This window comes from Anser brachyrhynchus, assembly GCF_964034855.1.
Source record: "Anser brachyrhynchus genome assembly, chromosome: 1".
In the NCBI taxonomy this organism is placed as follows: Eukaryota; Metazoa; Chordata; class Aves; order Anseriformes; family Anatidae; genus Anser; species Anser brachyrhynchus.
Genome location: NC_137694.1, coordinates 182,027,873 through 182,050,820, shown reverse-complemented (window position 1 = coordinate 182,050,820; position 22,948 = coordinate 182,027,873). Strand labels below are relative to the sequence as shown.

Sequence of the window (22,948 nt, the reverse complement as noted above, 5' to 3'; positions counted from 1 at the left end):
ATTCTCAGTTTAGCTGTAAAATTGCTCTATTTGGGTCGTATAATCACCTTCTCCTTACCCAACTCCTCATGCATCATTCACAGCATTAAGCTCTCCAGGTACCAGCTCTTGTACAATAAACTGTCAATCACAGGGGCAGTCATTAAATGGTTTCTACAAATAATAGAGTTTAATTGTAACTACAGTAAAGATTTCCTATATACATTATGTTCACTGCTTATGGTATTATAGATTTGCCATGCATGTTTTATTGCACATGTAAATAGTGTACAAAGAGTCATGAAGATTCTCTCTTTAGCCGTACAGGTTAAGACTGCATAAAAAAAGCTGTATTACAAAATATTCAGAGCTATTTACAGCCAACTTTAAGCAAATACCGAAAGACACTATCAGGAGAAAAAACAAAGTTTTAATTATGAAAAACCAAGATTTGTCAAAATAATAATTACAAAGCTTCATGTTGCAATATATACATTGTAAAAAAATACTCAGGAAACCTGCATTTTATCCCTCAAGATGCAGAAATTAATAATCCTATTTTTATACTCCATCTTTGAATGCTTTTTAAAATTTGATAAACTCTAACTTGAAAACTTACTTTCTTTACATTGCTCATGCTTTTTGACAAAACAGATATTTGTGCAGCTCTGTAAAATATTAAAATACATTTTTAATTTAGTGTTAAAGTGCACAGTACATTTTTATAGGAAACAATATGCTAGCTGCCAATCAAAATTATAATTTAAGTCAATGTTCCCTCTACAAAAAGAAACGCTTTGCTTTGGTTGAAGTGACTGGCTATTCCATGTCTCACTGTCTGCAAGTCCACTTTTCTCCTCCTAGTGCGCTGCTCTCACTACAGACCAGGAAATTGGCAATTTGTGGTGTTAAAATGCATAGTCTGCATTCAAATACTGTATTAAAGACTAAAAATCTGCTATGGGAATACCGGTATTTTTAAATGCAGCATGTGAACATGCCTGTAACTTTGCCTAGATACACAGTAGTGACAAGTACGCACCGCTCTTTTTTCCAAAAAGTCTTTATACAATGGTTTGCTCCACATTCTCTTGCTAGTTAATTCTCCCACCACATTGCCTCATTACTGTCATTAATGCCTTTCAAACTACTTGCTTATATGCAACAGTGACCCCCTACCAGCTAGCCTTTTCATCACGTGCAGCTTTCCTGTCCTGCTTGCTCAAGTTACATCTTTTAGCTTTTCAGACCAAAGAAAAATGGATGCTCCAGATGCTGTGATAATCACTGCGCTGGAACTTTTAGATCTACAACATGTAATGTTTCAACAATAAGTTATGCTTTTAAGAAAACTCTTCCAAAATTTTAAGTAGTAAGTAAGAAAAAGAACCTTATTTCCTATTGCTGATGTGGGCTTAGAGGTCAGATCCTGCAAACATTCACTACAGAACATTGTGCTTAACTCACTGGGAAGCTACGGGACTCAGCGATGATGACGACCACACGGAGAAGCACTGTACCCAGCAGCTTGCATCTGGAAGATCAGGTCTTTAAGAATGCCTTTGGCAATTTTATCTCCTATCAACAGATTTATTGAAGGTTGGTTGGTTGTTAACCTTGTTAACGTTCTTGTGCTATTTCTCGATATTCGTTCTGTAGTGCTGTAGTCTTTACAAGAAGTTACAGTGCAAAAATCATATTTCAAGACACATGATCCTAATGCACATCATTTTGTTGTGGCAAAAGTTAAATGTCTTGTGCATAGTAAAATAAGCGATCAAAAATATTTGTTCACATTTCTTTTTCAAGTTTGTCTTTTTTTTTTTTTAACATCTATATACAAGTAAAATGGGTGTGCTCTCTGTTTCAGCCAATTGAGCCTACTGGGGGAGAAGTGCTACTGGAATGTAGGAAACTGAACGGAATGCAGACAAACTTTTACCAATGTTCCACTAATTGAAAAATAAAGAATGCCATTCCAGCTAGCTGTTCTTTTAATAAAAGCACCTATTTTGATTGATTGTTTTTTATCTTACATATTAGAAAATACAATTTATGGAGATCTAGAGCTACTGCACACCAAGTTGAATAAAAAATAACTAAATATTTATATTAAAATAAAGTGTTTAACCACAAAAAAGCAGTAATAAAATACAGTTTCCTAATTTACATTTTGCATCCAAAGGATGAATAACAACTCACTAATAAATAATATTTATATAAATATTTTACGTCTGGATATTTTTTTAAAAGGCAACAGCCTGAAGCAACTGCAGAAAAACCTAACATGGTAGAAGTCTGATTTACTCTCCCTCCCCCCAAAAATGATTACACTGATTCTTAGTTTAGTAATATGAAGGTATCTTGCTGCAAGACAGCTGTGTACTCCACACATTTATAAGTGGCAGAGAGGTGGCTGTTTAAGTACTGTACAAAGTGAACTATAAAAGCAGTGAAGCGCCAATTTGCTCTATAAAATGTTTCTGTTTAGTTTCAGGTTTGAAGTTCGACGCATGTGTACAGTCTCAAAGATTATTTCAAAATTAGAAGTATAAGAATACTCTTGGAGCACTGTTTTTTCAATGCAGTTTGAAAAGATGGGCAGTGATTTCGTTCCTTGATGGCACAGTGGAGCTGGTAACAGCAGGGACAGTTTCATGTGAATAAAGCTTGTTTCACTGTGGTTACATCTAGCAATGCTTGAACTGTTATGCTCACTTTTACCAAGCCCTTTTCTTCTAGGATGTGATGTGGTAGGCAGAGCTTCTCCTAGAAAAAGACAAACAAAGGAGCAAAGATTAGGTTATTCAGTACTGATTGCAAAATGTCACTCTATACGAACACCCAACAAGTAGGAACCATTTGCAGTTTGAAAGATTTTCCTGTGACTTTGACAGAAAGTATCTCATTTTGCTCTGGGCCTTACAGGAAACCAATCTGTTCCGTGGTCATTACGGTATATAAACATCATAACTGAGAGTGAAGGCCACCAGGTACATGCAGAACGTCTACCTATGAAGTGAGATAACATGGTGTTCGCCCATTATTACATACGAGTTAGTCTGGGGACAGAAGGCTGTTCTTTAATCAGCCAAAAGAAGTTCTACCACTGAGCTCGAGAAGGGGAGGTCTTGGTCCCGGGATACGCACCTTGGAAGTCACCCCTTAGCATTTACAGAAAAGTGTGCGTAATGGTGCACGTTCACTGGATGAAGCATTTCGTTCTGAGTATGCTTAGTCTGAAATATCCAGGAATCGACTTCATTTACCATTAGGACACAGCACTCATGGTCAGGATGAAACCTACTAACTGTCCACAGGGCTGTTTATCAGAAGGCAGTCAGATAAATTCTGCTTTCTCCAACAGGTAGCAGGGAACCACAGAGTGGATCATTACAGAAAGCCTTCCTTAGAGACGTAGCCTTGTGTCACAACTGGCTCCATCTTTAAGAAAGTTAATATAACTGTGTATTCATGTTAACGGAATATATGAGATTATGAAATCAGGCACCAGGCTTATAATAAATAGATGTCTACATCACAAACCATAATTACAACTGTGAGACTCACTGCCACAAAATGTAAGCCAGAAGTGTAAATGGGATGACAAAAATACATGGATGGAAAAAAAATCAAATGCCATTAAACACAAACACGTGGATACAACATCTGGCTCATGAAGTCCCTGAACTGTATGTCAGGTCGCTTTAAGTTTGAAAAAGCACCATATAAGTGATCTAACCTCCTGTTCTTTCCCTAAGCATCTCTACATGACCATTGGCAGTCAGATAATGATTTTTTGTTTTTAGAAAGAGAGGATTGTTTTGATATTCTCAGTATTGAATTTTTTAGCTGTTCAATAAATTTCCAGCTTCTAAAACTAGTGATGCATTTGAGATTACATTTTAATTGCTTGGCTGTCTTCTATTGAATATTCTTGCTTCTGTAATGTCAGAGATGTCACCTAAGGGTCTCATTTTATCTTTATATAATCCACGGTCCTTTGTCACAGTAATGATATCTCCAATTTAAACATCACTCAACCTCTCTTCTCATGATTTCCTTTATGCACACCCAACACTTGGCTCTCAAGCTTTTGTGAAGATCCTCACACTCCAGTCCCAGAATGAGAATCTGAAAATAGCACCAACTCTTTTCACTTCCTCTCCAAGAAAACTGAAGACAATTAACCAGGGGCCTAAAAACAATGCATGAGGCATCCAACTGATAACCTCTTTAGGGCGATGAAAACTGATCACCTGCTGCCACAGCTTCAACCAACCTCCAGTTCAAAGCAGTTCATCATCTCTCACTTGGGCTGCTCCCTTCCCTTCATGGCAAACTGGAACTGGTTTGCCCTGGACTTTGAACACATCAAAATCTCAAAGTGAGATCCATCAACAACAGTGTCAAATAGTCTCTAAGAGGACAAATTCCAGAGTCTATGGAAATTGCTAATAAAACCTTCACCAAGAAGGTTTCATGTTTAGTTTGAGGTAGATTTATTGCAGCCCACTGAAAAGTGAGAACCAAACTTTTTTTCACAACTATGGCATCTGGTATTGGTAAATTATAAAAGGTAAGCATAAGATATGAATATTATATTTACTATTTAAAATGTTTCTATATATGTATGTGTATGTATCTATATATTAATGTTCACGGGTTAAGGTTCATTGTGTCCTAAGCTACATCAAAAGCAGAGTGGCCAGCAGGTGGAAGAAGGTGATTCTCCGCCTCTGCTCTGCTCTTGTGAGACTCCAGCTGGAGCCCTGCGTTCAGCTCTGGGGCCCCCAGCACAAGAAGGACATGGAAGTATTAGAACAAGTCCAGAGGAGGGCCATGAAGATGATCAAGGGGCTGGAGCAGCTCTCCTATGAAGACATGCTGAGGGAGCTGGGGTTGTTCAGCCTGGGGAAGGGAAGGCTCTGGGGAGACCTCATGGCGGCCTTCCACTGCCTGAAGGGGGCCTACAGGAAAGGTGGGGAGAGACTCTTTGTCAGAGGGTGTTGGGATAGATTGGGGAGTAATGGCTTTAAACTAAAAGAGGGGAGATTTAGATTAGATGTTAGTAAGAAATTCTTCACTCAGAGGGTGGTGAGGCCCTGGCACAGGCTGCCCAGAGCAGCTGTGGATGCCCCATCCCTGGAGGTGTTCAAGGCCAGGCTGGATGGGGCTTTGGGCAACCTGGTCTGGTGGGAGGTGTCCCTGCCCATGGCAGGGGGTTGGGACTGGGTGATCTTTAAGGTCCCTTCCAACCCAAGCCATTCTATGACTGTATGGGTTATAGCTCCAAATACCAAACAATTACTGTGGGTTCCTTTGGCACATGCAGACCCAAGAAACCATCTCAGACAGACAGCTTGCAATTAGTTTGGTTAAGCTGGTCTGTGATAGATGCACTACGTGCATTTATCTACTGCAAAGATACTGCAGTGTCCTGAGTTTACACTTCCTAATCTCTCTATTTACACTTACATTGATTAGGTCAAGCCTGTGGTTTCTGACACTGCTGACCCAATAGCTGCGGTAATTGCCTCCCATTCCTACCTGTTACCAGGCCCCTCTCTGCGGGAGCTATTTGCCCTGTCAGCACAAAGGACTATCCCTAACCCTTTGCAATCGTTTCTAATTCATGACCCAGATTCCTTTTCAAAACCTGCCCTAAATTGGTCATTTAACTTAAGACACCAATTCTGAGCTCTTATTCACTGTTCTGTGACTGGGATATTTCAGACCTGCAAACTCTCAGAGGAAGTTCTCCTTACCTTTTATTCCTCTGGAAGAAGGCATCTTTTCTGGAGAACTATATAAAGATATTTTAAGACAATGTTTCTCTGATGCAAACTCCTAAACTGATACCTAACTACTCAAGTAACCACAGAAGAAGGTAGAGATAGTGACAATGAAGTAAACAGCAAAAAATATTTCCACTTCAACTGTATGGTTTTAGTAAAAATATTTTGTCCACCTCATGTCTCAGGACAAAGTTGTTATAAAAATCTAAGATACTCTGATTCTGATAATTTTCAGAAAATATTTTATTTATTGAGAATACAAATGACATTTGAAGTGAAATGCTATTCTTTCCACTCTTCTATTCTTTTTAAGTGTCCTTGCATACTAAGCTCTTAATTTCACAGATTTGGTGGCACAAGCACCAGTATTTCATTAGTCTTCCACTCTAGACAAAAGGCATAAAATATTTATGGCTGCTGAATCCAATACCAAAACTGCTAATGTTACAAGGCTGAAGAATAGGGATTGAACCCAAAACCCAGCTCCACAACAACCTACCTTGCTAGGTGTTTATGTTTGAGAATATTGTGTTGTGTTTTTTTTTCTTCTACTGAAGACAGATTTGCTGCACAAACACAGTTAAGGATGTTTCCTTAAAAAAAAAAATCTAAACTTGCCATTTCTGTGGCACCTTACCGCATTCTAAGAACTATTCTCTTATCTGTCATTCTTTCTTGCCAAAACAGACTTGTTGTCTTGCAATTATTTATAAGCACATTTTAACTAAAAGCATAACAAGGAGTTCATGCCTCATTTCATATAAAAAAACAACAAAACAACAAAACAACTACCCATCATAAACTTTTCACCTTTTACAGAGAATGCATTACCTAACTCTTTTAAATACACTACAGAAATCCCATTTCTCTAAAACAACCTTCCTCTCCCTGCCATATTTACAAGACATACTCAAATAAGGGAAGCTATTTAAAGAGGTCTACAAACAACTGTGTGTTTGGAGTCAGAAGTTTCACAACATTACTTTTTATCTTGTACATCATTCTTCATTAGTTCTTGAAAGATGTACAACTGACAGCCTTTTATTGAGGAGAAGGTGGAGTTCAGTTAATATTTTATCATTCTGCCATTAAATTTGCAGCTATGATGAACTTTCCAAACCTGCCAAGGAGACCTATACCAGCTACTACAAGGAACTACATCTTAAAGTGTCATGAATCAATTCGCCTGTCCAAGCCCTACCCACTACCTTCAAAAGCTCTGCAAACAGCTCTCACCAACTCTGCCTCATATATTTTTTCAAATCCCAGGTTTGGAGAAATATATTTAACTCTTCTCAGAATAAGAAAAATCAGTTCCTGCTAAGGACAGCATCCAGAGCACACTGATAACCAACTCAGCCTTCTGCATAACAGTTATGCTGGGTCACAATCCCAGCTGTCTCAGACCTTGTGCTCAGCCCCCGTCCCTGCAGTGCCGTCCATTCATTTCCTATGCTTTGCTCTGCTCTTGCCCACCACAACTGCCGCCTTAAACCAGTGGAAGCCACTGACATTAGAGCTGTGAAGGTAAAAGCCACCAAAAAAAACCACCAAGACTTCAGAACTTATCTCGAAATGCCAAATTTTGAGATAATACACGTGATCAAGAGAAGAACTCACCCACGTCTCCAAGGTTTTTAGATGACTCTTCACCCATTTCTCCCTACCTTTGTAAAGACTTCTGTCCATTCCACAGTAGCATCAAACCCCTAACTCTTCAATACAGACCATGAATCACCTCTCTAAAAATAATACCCCTGTTGAAACCATCACTGAACAAAGCCCAGAACAACAGAAGAATCAGCTGCTAATCCTCAATCTACAGATCTTCAGAAACAATCACAGAGGGAAGGGTTGTCAGTCCAATTTCTTCTGTCTACTGTAAAACCAAGACCTAAAGTTTTAGTGCATTTTTTTCCTAGAAACACAGAGAAGCTTAATTATTTATTTCAGGCAAACCACTTTCTACAGGCACATATCCATTTTGAATAGATAGAGACATTTTCAAACTCCTATGAAGCAAAAGAACAAGCCTCTTTGGATTTAGGGGTGGGACGGGGACAACACGGGACGGACACACAAAGCAAAAAAAAAAACCACAGCAAATCACCCAAGCAGAAAAGGGAGGCAGCAGCCAGGAGGCTGAGTCACGAAGCAATACAAAAAGACAGCACAACAGGCACACCTGCAAACATACACGAGTGTGTGCGCTCACCAAAGCAGTTTTCTAATCCTGGGACAAAACTTCTGATTTAGGTGGTGTAAAATTAAAACAGCAATACGCAAGGACACCAATCCCACAAGGATACGTGACACTTGACACAAACATCTCTTTTCTTTACCATCAGATGCCTTCAGAGTCAAGCAACTGTTTGAATTGGATTATGCTAAGGCAAACAGCTTGACAATTCAGATACAGCAGTTCGTTATCAAGAAATTGTTGCCATTATATCGCATGGGCAAGTAGTGAAATGACTACATCATGATAACATCAGCACCCAACTACATCCGTCAGCAAAACAGAGAAATGGAATTCTACAAAATTGGCAAGAGCCATTCTGTTTCTTCCTCTCATTTGAGGAATATGAGATTTCAGATCAAAAGGGAAAAATAAAATATTCTGAAAAAAATGAAATACTGGAATGTGTAGTTTAGTACAAATTGAGAAAAGTCCATGCAATGCTCATTTTTTAATGTTTGAAGCCAAATATTCTGAAATGGACAGACTAGTACTAAACGAAACATCAGGGCCTTATGTTTAAGCAAATGTATCAAAAACACAAGCCTTGAATTTTTGTTAGATCAAGGCAAAGTTTTCTTTCCAAAGAGCTGAAAAAACAACAGCAAACATTTACTTTTTCACATATCTGAGGAAATGTGAAATCGTATCTTTGTAAATATATTTTCTGTAACAACTATCACTGCTAATGTCCATACATATCCAAATACCCTGAAATTACCATTTGAAATACAACAGAAAAGACCAGATCAAAAAGCACAGTGATTCAGGCTATAGGTACATTTAATCAATTTTTTTTGTTTTAATTTCCAAAGGAAAGATTGGTATGTTTTGTTGAAGCATACACTTGTGACCAGATTTTAAAAAGCACCCCAAAAACCCAACAACCCAGAACTTCAATACTGCAGCTGCAATTCTGTATTTCGAGTTATAGCTAGTGAGAGATCTAAATATGTGCATCTTCTGAACATGCAATAAATTACAAATATTTACAAAACTGCATTTGCAGATGATGGCTTTGTACTCGTTTACAGATTCTGGCCTTGAGCCATACAGTTTTAAGGGAGACCATGTATTTTGCCAAAATGCCTCACAGTTTCATTCTAACATGCTAAGAAAACAACAACCTGAAACTGGAGGGAACGGAAAGCTCTATAACTTACTAAAGACAGACACACATTAAACAGTAAGAGAAAATGTATACTTACGGGGAAATATCAGCTATACCATAACCATATACATTAAATTCTAAGAGACTAAATGAAGGAATGATAATGTTTTGCATCATCCACGTAGAATGGGTCATTACCTGAAAGTATTTTCATATTGCTTTCTGCGTTATGCAGCTTGTGTGCTGGACGTGAAGGAAATGGCAATGGACCACAAAACCTGCTCTAAACTGTTTCTAAACCTACATACATGAGTGCTCAGTTCTTGTAGTAACACAAGTAAAATGCCAATAGCAGCTCTTTTTTTTTGTGAAAAACAACATAGTGGCAATAATTAGAAAACTTATTTGTGTCTATGGAGTAGAAGACTGGACTGAATCTGTATTTGCTCAGGTCTAATATGATCCCGTTCACATTAACTATAGCATTTCAGTAAGCATATTAGGAATGCAATGGGATCCATAAACTGCTTGCAGCTGTAAAAGCTTGTTAATATGTACTTGAAGAAAGAGGTGTTTGAACAGCTACTGTACTGCACTTGAACATAGCTGTTTTTTGGCTCAAGGAAAAATAAAGCCAAATCCTCGCATCCAAATATCAGCTGTAATCCAGTACAAGCACATTTTACCTACATGCATATTAAATTAATCCATTACAATTTGTATTTATTACTTTATTGCAGTACGTATGTGATTACCTCCACAAGATCCAAAAGGAATCAATATAATGGGCAAAGGACACATCTGAGCAGACCAATGTATGAAGATATGAAGAAATCCGTCTGAAAATTTCTGATGACCACCCTGTCACCGCAGTGGGAAAAAAAATGAATGGGGAAACACATGGGGGAGCAAACGTAATTCATGTTGTCAATGAATGAACGTGACAGTGAACAATATAGATGGTTTTAAAACCCCAAATCATCAACTTAATCACGTGACTGATTGTAAGTGGTAAGTACCAACTCTACAATAGTGTCTCAATATTGGGATCTCCTAAGAGGTGAAGGACCACCAGCCAACAGAACTGGTGGTTTCTTATGTACTAACACAACAGGAACAGAAGCACAGAAATAGGACTCTGAGTTTATTAAAGAACCCATGAGTAGATTAATTAGCTACATACCTGTTTTAGTTTCTACCTCCCCATTTAGTGGGAGAATTAATTACTGGCTTGTAGGAGGAGAAACCAGGTAGTTTTCACATCTGTACTGTTTTAAATATATTTTGAGAAACATTACTATATTACACTTACAGAAATGTGTATATTCTAATATCTCTTTCCCTGTAAGACTTGCGTATATTTGGAAGTGTTATCAATAATGACCAGCAAAAAATACAGAAAATACAAAAAATGGGTGAGCTTCATAGACAGTAAGTAAGGCTGTGCGTGTCATGAAGCAAGTATGGTCACCTTCCACAGTCTGATTCAAGATGGCTTCAACTGCATAACTCCAAAACAGTTCTTGTAAAGTTGCACTTTAATTGCTGTATATTGTTAAGGTTGAGAATATTGAGAAAATGTACTCTATGTAATAAAAGAAAACTGTTTGCATTGTAAGCATATGTAAAGTTAGAACTTCAGACCACTGTGAGAGACGTGCATCACTGTCACGGGGATACGTGCAGTTGGCCTTCCTTCACTGGCACACTTCTGCAAGACTGACCTATTACTTTTCTTACCTCCCTCCCAAAGGTATGGGATACTGTGAATAATCACACTTAATATCAGACAATGACACAAATATGAACTACAGGATGGTAGCAATAACTTTTGCCACTTGATTTCCTAATTTCAAAAGACGTTAAGAAATATTTACACATGTGGATTGGTACTTACACAACACAAAGCATTAACAGGAGACCTGGCTACCAGTAAAATCCCAGCCCTACAAAAGACATCACTTTTGTCTCAAGTACATACACTGGATTATAAATAATCATAGATTAATAGATTCTAAAGTGATTCAAGCTTTATGCCACTTTCAGTTTCATTTGAAAAGCAACATTTTAAAAACAAGACAACCAAAATCATGACCAAGACCCTCTGAAAGTGGGATCTTAAACATTAAGCTCAGACTGACTAAGCGTCTGCTGCTGGAATCACTGAAACTAGGTGCATAGATAGAAGACAGACCTGTGCAGGATGAGAGCACAAGTCCATAGCTGTGCACCCAAACAACTAGGAAAGGTCCTTCCCGCAGGGATTAGGAACCTAGAAGCATTCACTGAACTCACACCAAAGTCACAGAGGAGTCTTTACAACAGAATTGTTATACATATGCACTGGAAGCTGGTAGCCACTAAAACCTTTAGAAAATCAGTTCTATCTGTTGTCTGAAAGTAATTTTTTCATCTTAAAATACCTATGTAATTATACATTTCCTCCTTTATACAGATACACTCACGCACACACACAAAAATATATACCTATGCCATGGAAACTGGGAATACGACTTCATTTAGAAGCTTTTTAATTCTTTTTTTTTTTTTTTTTACAATTATCTATGGAATGGGGATATTTATAGATCATAAATCATATTTATAGATCACTAAATCATAACCATATTACCAGAATAATCAGTAACGTACAAGTTCTTATGCTAATTTTCTTTTAAAAGTCAGTTGGCAATTTTTGGATAAAACAGCCAATGAGAGATTAAGATATTTATTTCACAGCCACAAGACTGAGATGCTTTGGTTAGCCAGCTTGACACTGAACTAAGAGTGTCAACAATAGCACCTAGTAATACGAAATATGTGTGGGTCTGTACTTGAGGTTTTATAGTTTTCAAGTCTCAACATGCCTATAATTGCTTTTCATTTGTGTGTTTCATGTTGATATGGAGTAAAACCAAATTTCCCCTTTTCGAGTTTTACAAGTAAATTAACAGAAAGCAGAACTGGAAGGGAAGTGGAGGTCATTCAGTCCAGTGCTCTAACCATAGGCTGAGTTTAAACATGCCAAAAGGCTTCCTGACTAATGTTTGTCTAACCTATTTTTTTAATACCTCATTACGACAAAAAAAATCTAAAATCTTCCTAGACGATCCATTTTCCTTGCTACATTTTCTTTACTGTATTTGTTACACAAACAAACATTACCCGTGTTGTCACAGGTGATGAAACAGAGACAAGATAGTGACATGACTTGCTTGATGTCACACATAAGAATGGCAGATACAGGAATCTAACAGCTTATCCTCAAACTATCTCATTGTATCACACTGTCTTTCAGGATCTTCATCCAAAAATATTCTGAAGTCCCTTGCATATTAGGGTGTTCCTTATACCCAGTATTAATTTACAGTCATCTTCAAGTGCTTTAAAGCAGTTAAACACTGCTTTGTGAGATAGAAGATTATTCCATGGAATCTGGAGGAAAACAAAATGTAAGTAGGAAAATATAACTACTCCAGTATGGAATTTAATCAGAACAGTAGAGATGATCAATCATCTTTAAAAATACAGTACTCTTGTTAAACTAAAGGATTTGGAATAGAGAACTATTATCTTTCAAATTACTGCTGATTGCTCTCAACACAACACATGTTGAGATAACTGGCAGCAACTCAGAAAATACTATCAGCTGTGGAACTGCCACCTCAGTTACTTCAGTATCTGTAGCCTTCTTGGGTTTTCAAAAATTCTTCTGAATGCCTTTCACAAAGGCATTGTTGCCTTTTCACAGAAAGGTTCATTTCTGTTTAGCCTGTGATATGCATCTAGCCTACACCCAGAAGTGGGATAAGAGTAGCTTCACTGCTTTAACACATTCAGTGTGTAGTCCAGGCAACATACACGAAAACAAACTATAAATAAAGAGGTACATAAGTTCTTAAACTAGAGCTGGAGTCTGGGAGAAGAGATTGGGTTTGCTTTCAGATCAGTTCAAGATGCTACTCTCTCTCTCCCCTGTTTCAAGAGATTAATAAAGATATTACAGCAGAGGGAAGTGAGGGGAAAGGGAGAAGTGTGTAAGACAAAGGAAGGAAATTAAGTACCTGTAATTTGTCAGAGACAAAGCAGAAAGTTTGTGTGCACATGCGAACAGGTTATGCTGTTAGCACATTCCAGTGATAAGTTATAAACATCAAGACTATAAAAAGTATGTGGAAAAGACAAAAGCCTATTAGATCCCAGGAGCGAAAGGTAGAAGTTGATTGTGGGGTTTTCTCCCCGAGGGCGAGCAGAGTGTCAACAGTCTTTCGAATGTGACGAATATCCGACTGCAGGATGTCATACGGAGAGCAGAGGTCAGCCTATCCCGAAGGGCAGCCATTAGAACAGAAAAAAACAGTGCATAAAATTAAAAATACAAAAATATAAGGATATTGATAAATTATCACAATATTCTAGCATAAACATGTAGGAATAGTTTTGTCCTAGTATTGCCTTTGTCACTAGGCACCCCAGCTTTCTTTGATTTCCCCTAAATACTGAAGCTATCATACAACTGTTAAGTTAGAAGAGCTTAAAATGTTGAGTTAGAAGAGCTCAGCCCTTCAAAACCTTCCAAATTATGTCCAGATTCATAGGGGTGAGGAGGTGCATGTGATCCACTTATTCCAATGGGATCTGCACACCTTTATCCCTCTAGACTTTAAATGCTTAAATTGTACCAACTGTAAAATCTAATTTATACAATAGCAAACAGTGGGTTAGAAAGCTGTTAAAAGTATAAGCAGCAGCAATATGAAATCTCAGGAAAAAGTACTTAAATGAGCTATTAGAAGTATGTAAAATTCTCAAACACAACATATAACTTAGAACCTGGTATTCAAATATCACTTTAAATGATACCCTGGGATAGAAACTGAGAACGTCAATGGCTGACTATCATTAATTTTAGTAAAGTTTCTAAACTGAAATTATACACTTAATTCCATAATTAGCACTTTAAAAAAATATTAACAGGTTAGATTTGTATACTCTTTTTGGAAAGTACCAATGTCTACATGTATTAAGTCATGCTGGCTATACAAAACGAAGCTTGATATATGCAGTAACAGTACTAATAAGCACACACAATATTTAATGTTATATTTGACCCAAGCAACAACTTGCACTTCTAAAATGCAGCAATCTAAAAGATTATACCATTTCAGTTGCAAATGAGGACTTCCTATCAAAAGTCCACATGTATGAAACAAAATTACACAAATTAGGAAAGATTCTGTTTCAGAGGAATATTGTTTCTGATGTAGTTTTCAGTTTCACTTGCTTAACAAAGTTACAGTGCACCCAATAAACGAAGCAAGACAATCTAATTCAAACGCCTGTTTTCTGTTACTGTGAAGTTTCAATGCCCATTTTGAAATAAGTTAACCTTTAAAATATTTTAAAGGCTTTTCTATCCTGAAAAGTGGCCAGAGAAACTGGAAATCAGAACTGTCATTCAGAATAACAATGACTTTTTGTTGTTGTTTTCTATACCTGGTTCTAGCTTTAACCAGGAGCTAAAAGCTGCAAAAATTTTCATCTTCTTACTTAGACTAGTGGATACGTGGAATGGGAAAAACACCTTCCTAGTAACAAGACTGGGATTTTTACAGTAATTTTGCAGCATTTTTCCAATCCAAAATTCTAGTGCTGTATTAAATGCCAAGGCCACTGTATTTGGCTTTTCTTTTTAAAGGATGAAAACTCACAGACAGAACAAAACATGCCGATCTTGTTTAAAAGTGGGATGGGACTAGCAGTGCATTCAAGAACATCTACATCCACAAGTTGCTTAACAAAGAAACTAATTTCAGGGCAAACAGGCTACTCGGTGACTACACTTGCTGACTAAGCACTACTGTTGTACCAAAGACACTAATAAACCCCGTAAGTGCTGCATTCATTTTAAAATGACATACAAGACTCACTTCATACTTGTCACAAATATATCCCAGAAGAAATATGTAAGAAACTTCAAACTCAAATTTTTGTAAAAAAAATTTCAGAAACTTTCAAACAAGGCTTTTTTTGGAATTTTTGTAAGGAAAAAAATGAAAACAAAACCTTTTCTGAAAACAGTCCCCATTGTAGTAAAATGGAGAAAGAAGTAATTTCAGAGCTGGAGAATGAGAGCTAGTGATAGGTTGATTTTATTTACCTTTTTTTTTTTTTAAAAAAAGACCAAAGAACTTGCTAACCAGAGGCTAACACAATAAGCAGTGTACAAGAGATGCCAAAGCATACAAAAATAGCCAACACATGCTGAAGAAACTTCCTATGAGAATTGCCATGCTGTGCTTCAGTGAAATTCAATGACATCTAAGGAAGCCTGAGAAATTTGCTTATTTTTGTATTTTCTGCAACAATTGATAATTTGCTGTTACTTTCTCACCTTAACTAAAATGTTTATATTGATGTATTTTAAACTTCTGCAATGTAACTCTAGAAGTTGCCATAATTTTTACAGATGCTGTGAAATGAAAATACCAAACTAAAATTTGACATCATGAAGTAGTGAAATAGTATATGACATTTACTTCAGTGCAATGCTCAAAGACAAACAAATGAGCAACCACCCACCCACCTCAAGCACGGCCTTTCTCATTTATAAGAAACTAAAATTATAAGGAGTAAAAAAGAAAGCCATATTACTTAATCATTAACATTTACGAACTGACTTGTCAAGCCCAAGATGCTATATGATTACATCATACAGCTACCAAAATCATGCACGTAGAATAAAAATAGTAAGACGTGTGGAACAACAAAAGCATAACCAGCTGTTTGTGCACAACCCACCCTCATTCAGCATGCCCCTGCAGTGACTGTGAGAACAGATAAGCACATTTCAAAACCAACCCTCTATGATTTTGACCCTAAAAAAATAAAAGGTAAAGGATAAGTTTGCAGAACTGGGTGAAAGAATGAAGTCTACAGTGCATATGTACTGTACTCAAAACACAAACGAAAGGAACCTCAGAATGAGGATTTAAATTCTGTAACCACTTTAAGTCCGTACTGTAGGGCAAACAGTGTACGTTACCAAGCACAGAATGAAAAGGTGGAGAAAGGAGTCATACCTGATAAAACTTACTGTAACTTCATGGATGTCTCATGATGAAACTATGGAAAAGTAACTGCTTATGTGAATCAATCAGAAAACGAGCATAAGCGGCAACGAAAACATACCTTGCAGTAAGCTGAGAAACATAACTACCAGTTGAACTACTAATACATGGGTAGAAAATGAAGCACTTGACGCTCCACTTGGGTGATTCTTTTACTTTGTTCTGCCAGTTTTAGCATTCAAAAAACCTCCTGTTTTTTCCCCTGCTTGTTTTACTTCATTAGCAATGCCTACGCTAATACAAATCATAGTCATCTTGAGGTGTTGCTGAAGTTACAACATGGTGGAATGAGTTTTCAGAGGAGGTCATATGCAGTAATAACCCTTTTTGCAAGATTCCGAAGTCCCAGAAACGGTCACAGCTAAGTCTTTTGTAACTTGAGTCTTCATATGATGATTTTAGATCAAAAAAGCCATTTCTTACCATCACTCCTTTCTGTTCAGTATGTGCAGTCCAGGTAGCTGACTGAAAACTTGAAAAACATGGCAGAAGTCTCTCATTCCTACCTGAGAAATAACTGCATGCCACACTAAACCCTGCTGTACCATCACTGACATACTTGAACACAAGAGCTCAGTAAACCTACCGTGACACCTGGCTGTGAAAGATTTTATCATCACTATCCTTTATCAACATAAATTACCGTTGCAGTATTAATCGTGATAACTTATGCCTATCTTTGTTCCGAGATATATGAAAATCCATAAGGTGTGTATATGTAGGAAAGCCTAACTTTCCTTTTCTTAAAAGCAACTCTTTAATTTCTTTGACCTGAAGTGGCACCATAAAGGGCCAGAAGAATCTCAATTGTCTACACTGTTAAGATACTACACTAATGTGAACTGCAGACCATAAAATTTAATTTGTGCCTTTGTTAAAAGGTTTAAAAGGTAACTTCTGCCTTTTGGCTCACAAATGTTGACACAAACATTTGTTAACATTACTGAAAGTGCGTAAGAAAGTTCCCTGTAGTATGGATTACCAAGAATAACAGCTATAAAGAATGAAAGCTAATGCTAAATTATATTATTGATGCACAGGTCAAAATGGAAAAGTCTACTTTTTTGCTACTGATATGAATGCTGATTTCCAATGTGGCAACAGACAAAAATGTCACTGTTTTCAAAATATGTATGAATGACAAAATATGTATGAGCTGACAATTTCTTCTCATAATGAAAAATGTGTGTATTTTTCTTTATTGACATTGTTGCTAATAATACAGCAGCATTCTTTCAAATAGAGAGTAAATATTTTCATAATTTTACATATATACTCATGTGATAGTAATTCAGATCATCCTGATCACTATTAATAACTCACTGAGATGAAGTGCCACTAAGAAGAATAAAACTACATTAGAACTGGGACATTTAAAACTTCAGAGACCACGCTTACAACCATGCAAAGATGAATGAAGCCAAAAATAGCTTTATTTCTTAGATCAGAAAGTGTGAGAGGGGAGGTGCAACACAGGTGGTCTTGGTAAGCAGCACAGGCAGCGTCAGTACTGCGTTCACGTGACATTAACAAACTATTCCTGTGAATGGCACCATCCACGTACTGCATATCACTCTGAAAAATGCAGTGGGACAGGCACTCCTACTTACCACACATCTACTGCCACTTGTCTATGTAATCTGTATCAGCCAAAAATTAAGAGTTTGTCATTCTATATCTATTACTGAGGAGATTAGGCAATTTGACGGTTTTTAGTTGGCATTATTTTATTTATTATTGCTTTATTTGTAAAGTTTTATTTCGTACTTTTTAAAGTAACAAAGGTTGTACCTTTGTGTCTCTGAGGGGCACTGCATGATATATTTGGATCCTCAGGCTTTCAGATGCTTATCTGCCACCATCAAGAAAAAAAAATGTTTGTCTCCAAAAGTGATCATTTGCAAAGATCTGATACCTTGGAATAAAAAAAGGCCCTACAGGTAAAGTAGTGGCAAAACTGGGCACCTTCTGCTTGTCCTACTACTATTCTCACTTTTCATAGCTGACTGGTGCAGTAGGAGCCTTGCTACTTAGTTGCTTATTAAAGGGTGAGAGCCAGACCCTTAAATCATCCCTTCCACATATGACCAGAATCATTATATGGGCACTAACAAAGTGATTTCAACATGCCACCCACTGTACTGAAAGGCATTACCTACCAGACGAGACTTTCTCATGTCAGTTGGCACAAGTCATCCCAGAATTACCTACGCATGGGGTCATTTAGAGATGATCTTGTTCCTGTATTTTGTATTTGTGACTTTGGTCAAGATGCCAAACACTGAGGCTCATCATGACCCACTTGGATATGGATGCATACTGCATTTTTCTACACTCGCAGGAAGTTTGCCAGAATCATTCCGGGCAAAGCAATTTTGACCTAAGAATTGAATGCTGAAAACCACAGAAGTAAGAGACCACGCATATCAGCACAGTAATTACTATAGCTGTTTTGTTTTCCTTCTGTCCTTTCTATCCTTGACAGCACGTCATTCTGAACCTGCAGAGTTCATGGAATAGCATGTACTATACTCCATTCTATAAGTAACTAAGAACAAACCAAACAGAGCTGTGACAATTTTAAATCCTTAAAAAACAAAAAGTCCAGTTGTATTTTCAAGTTATTTCTTGCAAATTAAAAGAAAACACAAGTATTACAAAAAAAGGAGGGGTACTTCTATCACTATATGTAAGATGCTTGTTTAAAAAGGGAAATAATTCACTGACTCTTTTTGCTGGATTGCCCAAAGGTTAGGCAGTGTACAACCTGAAGCAGAGTAAACACACCATCTGCAGTGTTTTGTCTTGTTTTTTAAAAAAAAACACCCAACAGCTAGCTGTCATACAATTTTGTATTCCTCATATCCTTCCCTCCAACGTGCATAAGCGTTTTATCATCTACCACCTAGTTCTGCAACACAACAGATTTTCACAATATACAGCAAACATATTTGCCATTACAAGCACCTAATCAAAAATATCCTCAGAGCATTTGAAGACCCATCATAAATTTACAATTTCAAGCGGTTCATTTAATATTTAAGTGAAGGAGCTTTTCCCTGAAGAGAAGTTAGTGCTTCTTTAGATTTGTAAGGATGGTTAGTTTACAAATCAGATTGATAAGATTTGACCCTTTCCTTAGGGCTCCACGCCCTCTCTGCAACAAAAATACTTCAATAAAATACAAAAAAATCTTCAAAAATTCTACATTAATTTTAACACAAGTTTTAGGAGCAACAAATATATAAAAATGCCTATTTACAGAAAACAAAGCTATTTTTCAGAAAGTTGCTTTATAGAAATCAAATAATAATAATCAAATAGTGTAAAGGCTTAGCTTACCCTTCTGTAAAATGGCACTGCAAGGATTGCTAAATTTTTCTGTTTTATTCTGTTTCTGAAAGATCTCCTAAAAACAACAGCTCTCAGCCTTTTCTTTCCCAACAGGCTACATCCAGAAAAAAAATGATTTGTATTCTAACTCACTGAATAATTTATAATGCATCACTAGACAGCTAACACTCCATAACTACTTTGTCTATAAGCCCACAGCACTGAGAGTTTGATCATCTTTTTTGATTTTCCTTGAAGTGAAACTTTACCAAAAATATTAGGTAATTTATTATATTGGAATTATTTAATTACAGCAACTAAATCAACCATTACAGCTTAGAGGCCAAGCAAATAGCACTGAATTCTCAGTTATATATATTATGAACCATTCATTGGAGTTGTAAGATAAAGTCCCCCCTCAAAATTCCTACAAATAGCAAAAATGAACCGTTACTTCTGCTGTTCTCCACATCAAGTACTAAAATATAGATAAAACATAAACAAATAAAACTGGAATTCTTTCTCAACGTGACATCTTTGCATTACCATCTGCTCCCAAAGGGGTGACAAGGAAGGAAGGAAAACATCAAAATGTCCTTTTGTTTCAGTACTATTGAAATACAGACTAAAATGCATTCAGTCTTAATCATACTGTCATATGTACACAATAACAGAGAAAATACATCATGCAGTCTTCATGTTTTCGGATTAAGATGACCTTGTATAACACTTTTCCCTTATTTTCAGGGTCAGATATTTTAAATGAACATTTTCTTAACACATACCTCTAGACTGTAAGAGAATCTTTGAAATATTCCCAATGAAATCCCAGAATTCATTACATGATTTAGAAAATTTCCTTATTAATTTGAGAATAGATTACACAATGAATACTACCATTCTTAAGTGAAAAGCAGAAAACACCATGCACTGCAATTTCCCTATTTTCAACATCTAAAACACAATCTGTTGAACAACCTCACTCACAGTAACATTTCATCCTTAACACACATAAGGGATTTCTTCACATCGCTGCTGAAGTGTTTCAGTACATGACATGAGTGAGTTACTAGTTCCTTTTTAAATACATACTATTGAGTACTTAATATGGTAAAAAAGGAAAATCAATAATTAAAAAGAATGAAGTCCATCTTCTAAAAGCAATATGTAAAATGGCAATTATAGGTGTATATGGAAAAATGAGCAAACTTCTGCCTAATTACATTATTACTACCCAATTACCATGTTCCTTAGTCATTTTCCAGTGCAAACAATGTGGTATTGGGGATAATACTGAATTGCTAATTTAAGACAAAATTAGCAATTCTGTAGTGCTATGACATCAACCACTTAAATACACTAAAGTAGCATTAAATCATATAATTTAAAAAAATGGAACTAAGTAATATGTCTTTATCGCTGAAAACTACTATTTCATAAAGTTATCCTTAAACTATAAATTAATTCACGTGCTTTACATTTTTGATCATCTTGAAATGGCAGATTTAATTAAATTACCTCTGGTATCCCCAGTTTTCTACATGCATCCAGAAAGTTTTCAACATTTCTCCTGCATTTGGCCATGCTAAGTTTAGGCTGTAAAAACAAGAAAAAAATAGATTATGGCAAAGTAAGTCACGAAATTCATTCAGTCAAGTTAATCTATTGTGTTATTCTTGTACTGATGCACTTTCCATGGTATTTCTCCTGAAAACAAAGTGTAAAATTCTGCCTTTTTTCCCCCAGCATTCTAAAAACATAACGCATATAAATCCAATCTGAGTACGTAAGCTACGTATGCCTTGTGCTTTTACTTAGTTATTAAAGCCATCAACACATTTAGATCTCTACTTGTTCATATTCAGCTTGTGAGGTTCTAAAACTTCACGTTCTGTGATAGAAGACATTTTTCTGGACAGCAAGTAAACTGATGATGCATTTCAACCTACATCGAGGGGAACAGATTTAACTGTGATAGAGCTTTTACGTACTCACAAATGTTGTGTAGCTATACACAATTTTCCATGTCTGAAGAATAAATTTTCTGGTACTATAGAATTTCAAATACTTTTAAGAATTCGTCTCACTAGGGACTATCCACCCAATACTTACGGAAATATGTTTGTAAAAAGTAATTTGGAAAAATCATTACTTTACTTGCTCAATGCAAGATGTGAAAGAAGGGCAATTTGGCATTAAACTAGGTGTTTTGTGGTGTTTTTTTTTTCTTTTTTTAATACCCCCTAGCTCCCCCCCAAGTCGTCATTTTTCTGCTCCCAGAAAAACAAACAATGAACACAACAAGAAACATTCAACTTACTACTGCTGGTGAAGGTACATGAATACTTGCTACCGAACGAGGTCGAACGTGATTTACTAAATGGCAGAGAACTACACCATCCATCAGAGCAGACCCCAAGTCTTCAGGCAAACAAATCTTTAGTCTTGTTTCAATGTTCTGCAAACGAAGAACACATACACGCTTCAACACAGAAACGAAGGAAGGAAAATAGGCATGTATATCCTCATCTTCTCCTCCCATGGTGTTAGATATGTATGCAGTTTCGGTTTACCAAGAAACCCACTTCTCATATAAGTGATTCTTTAAAAACTACAAATCAATCCACCTTCCTCCCATGCTGGTCACTGAACTATGTACACTCCTTTAAAGGTATGCAACACTTCAAATGCTGCTGTTATAACATGCATTTATTTTTATGTATACACATATAAAAGCATAATATGCATGTAATTAGTCATGTGATGGCACTACATGTGGCTCCTTTCTTCCACTATTCCCCCAAGTTTTCTACTTATCCATCTCAAGTTTTATCAGCAGTACTTTCAAACAATTACATGGTATCCATCACTGCCAGAGAGTAAACGGCAATCATTCCCTAGGAGTCTAAAAACTACTTATGAAGCGTTAGTGATCAAAAAAGACAGGTAGCAAAGCAAAACATTCAGATATAACACATATCCAAAAATTCTCTTTTAAGTAAACCTGAAGTCTCATTGAAAAGAATTTGATATTGCAAAATAAAATACTTTGAAAATATTTAAGAATTTTACAAACAAAAACCTATAGTAAGATTGTTACATATAATGAATTCCCTAAACTGTGCTTCGATCTTGAAAACACTCCAACAACACACTTATAGACAACTCTTAGATTCTAACACTCAGAGATAATCACTTCATCCTTTCTGATGAGATTACATAAACTATTAATTCCACTAGTGCAGGGCATGCCATTTAACCATACGTCACTCTGGCAACTCCCATTATTATTTCCCATTCAAAAAATCTTTTCTGAAGTACAAACACCTGATTGGGTTAAGGCACTTCAGGGTAAGTCTCA

General features: G+C 36.6%; 1 protein-coding gene across 7 annotated transcripts in view; it reads right to left on the bottom strand.

The window, feature by feature from the left end:
* Window positions 1-147: 147 nt before the first annotated feature.
* Window positions 148-22,948, bottom strand: part of LRCH1 (leucine rich repeats and calponin homology domain containing 1) — a 123,686-nt gene continuing 100,885 nt past the window's right edge. For 4 of the 7 annotated variants that reach the window (XR_013952050.1, XR_013952051.1, XR_013952052.1 and 1 more), the window contains 4 exons: window positions 21,908-22,045; window positions 21,106-21,183; window positions 13,189-13,446; window positions 148-2,748 (listed from right to left, as the gene is read on the bottom strand). Coding sequence is in view for 3 of the 7 variants with exons in the window: in XM_080594547.1 (XP_080450673.1) it covers window positions 2,635-2,748; window positions 21,106-21,183; window positions 21,908-22,045 (330 nt within the window). In the remaining 4 variants the exon portion in view is untranslated. The remainder of the gene's footprint in view (window positions 2,749-13,188; window positions 13,447-21,105; window positions 21,184-21,907; window positions 22,046-22,948) is intronic. The other 3 variants (XM_080594547.1, XM_080594548.1, XM_080594549.1) reach the window with 1 other exon arrangement.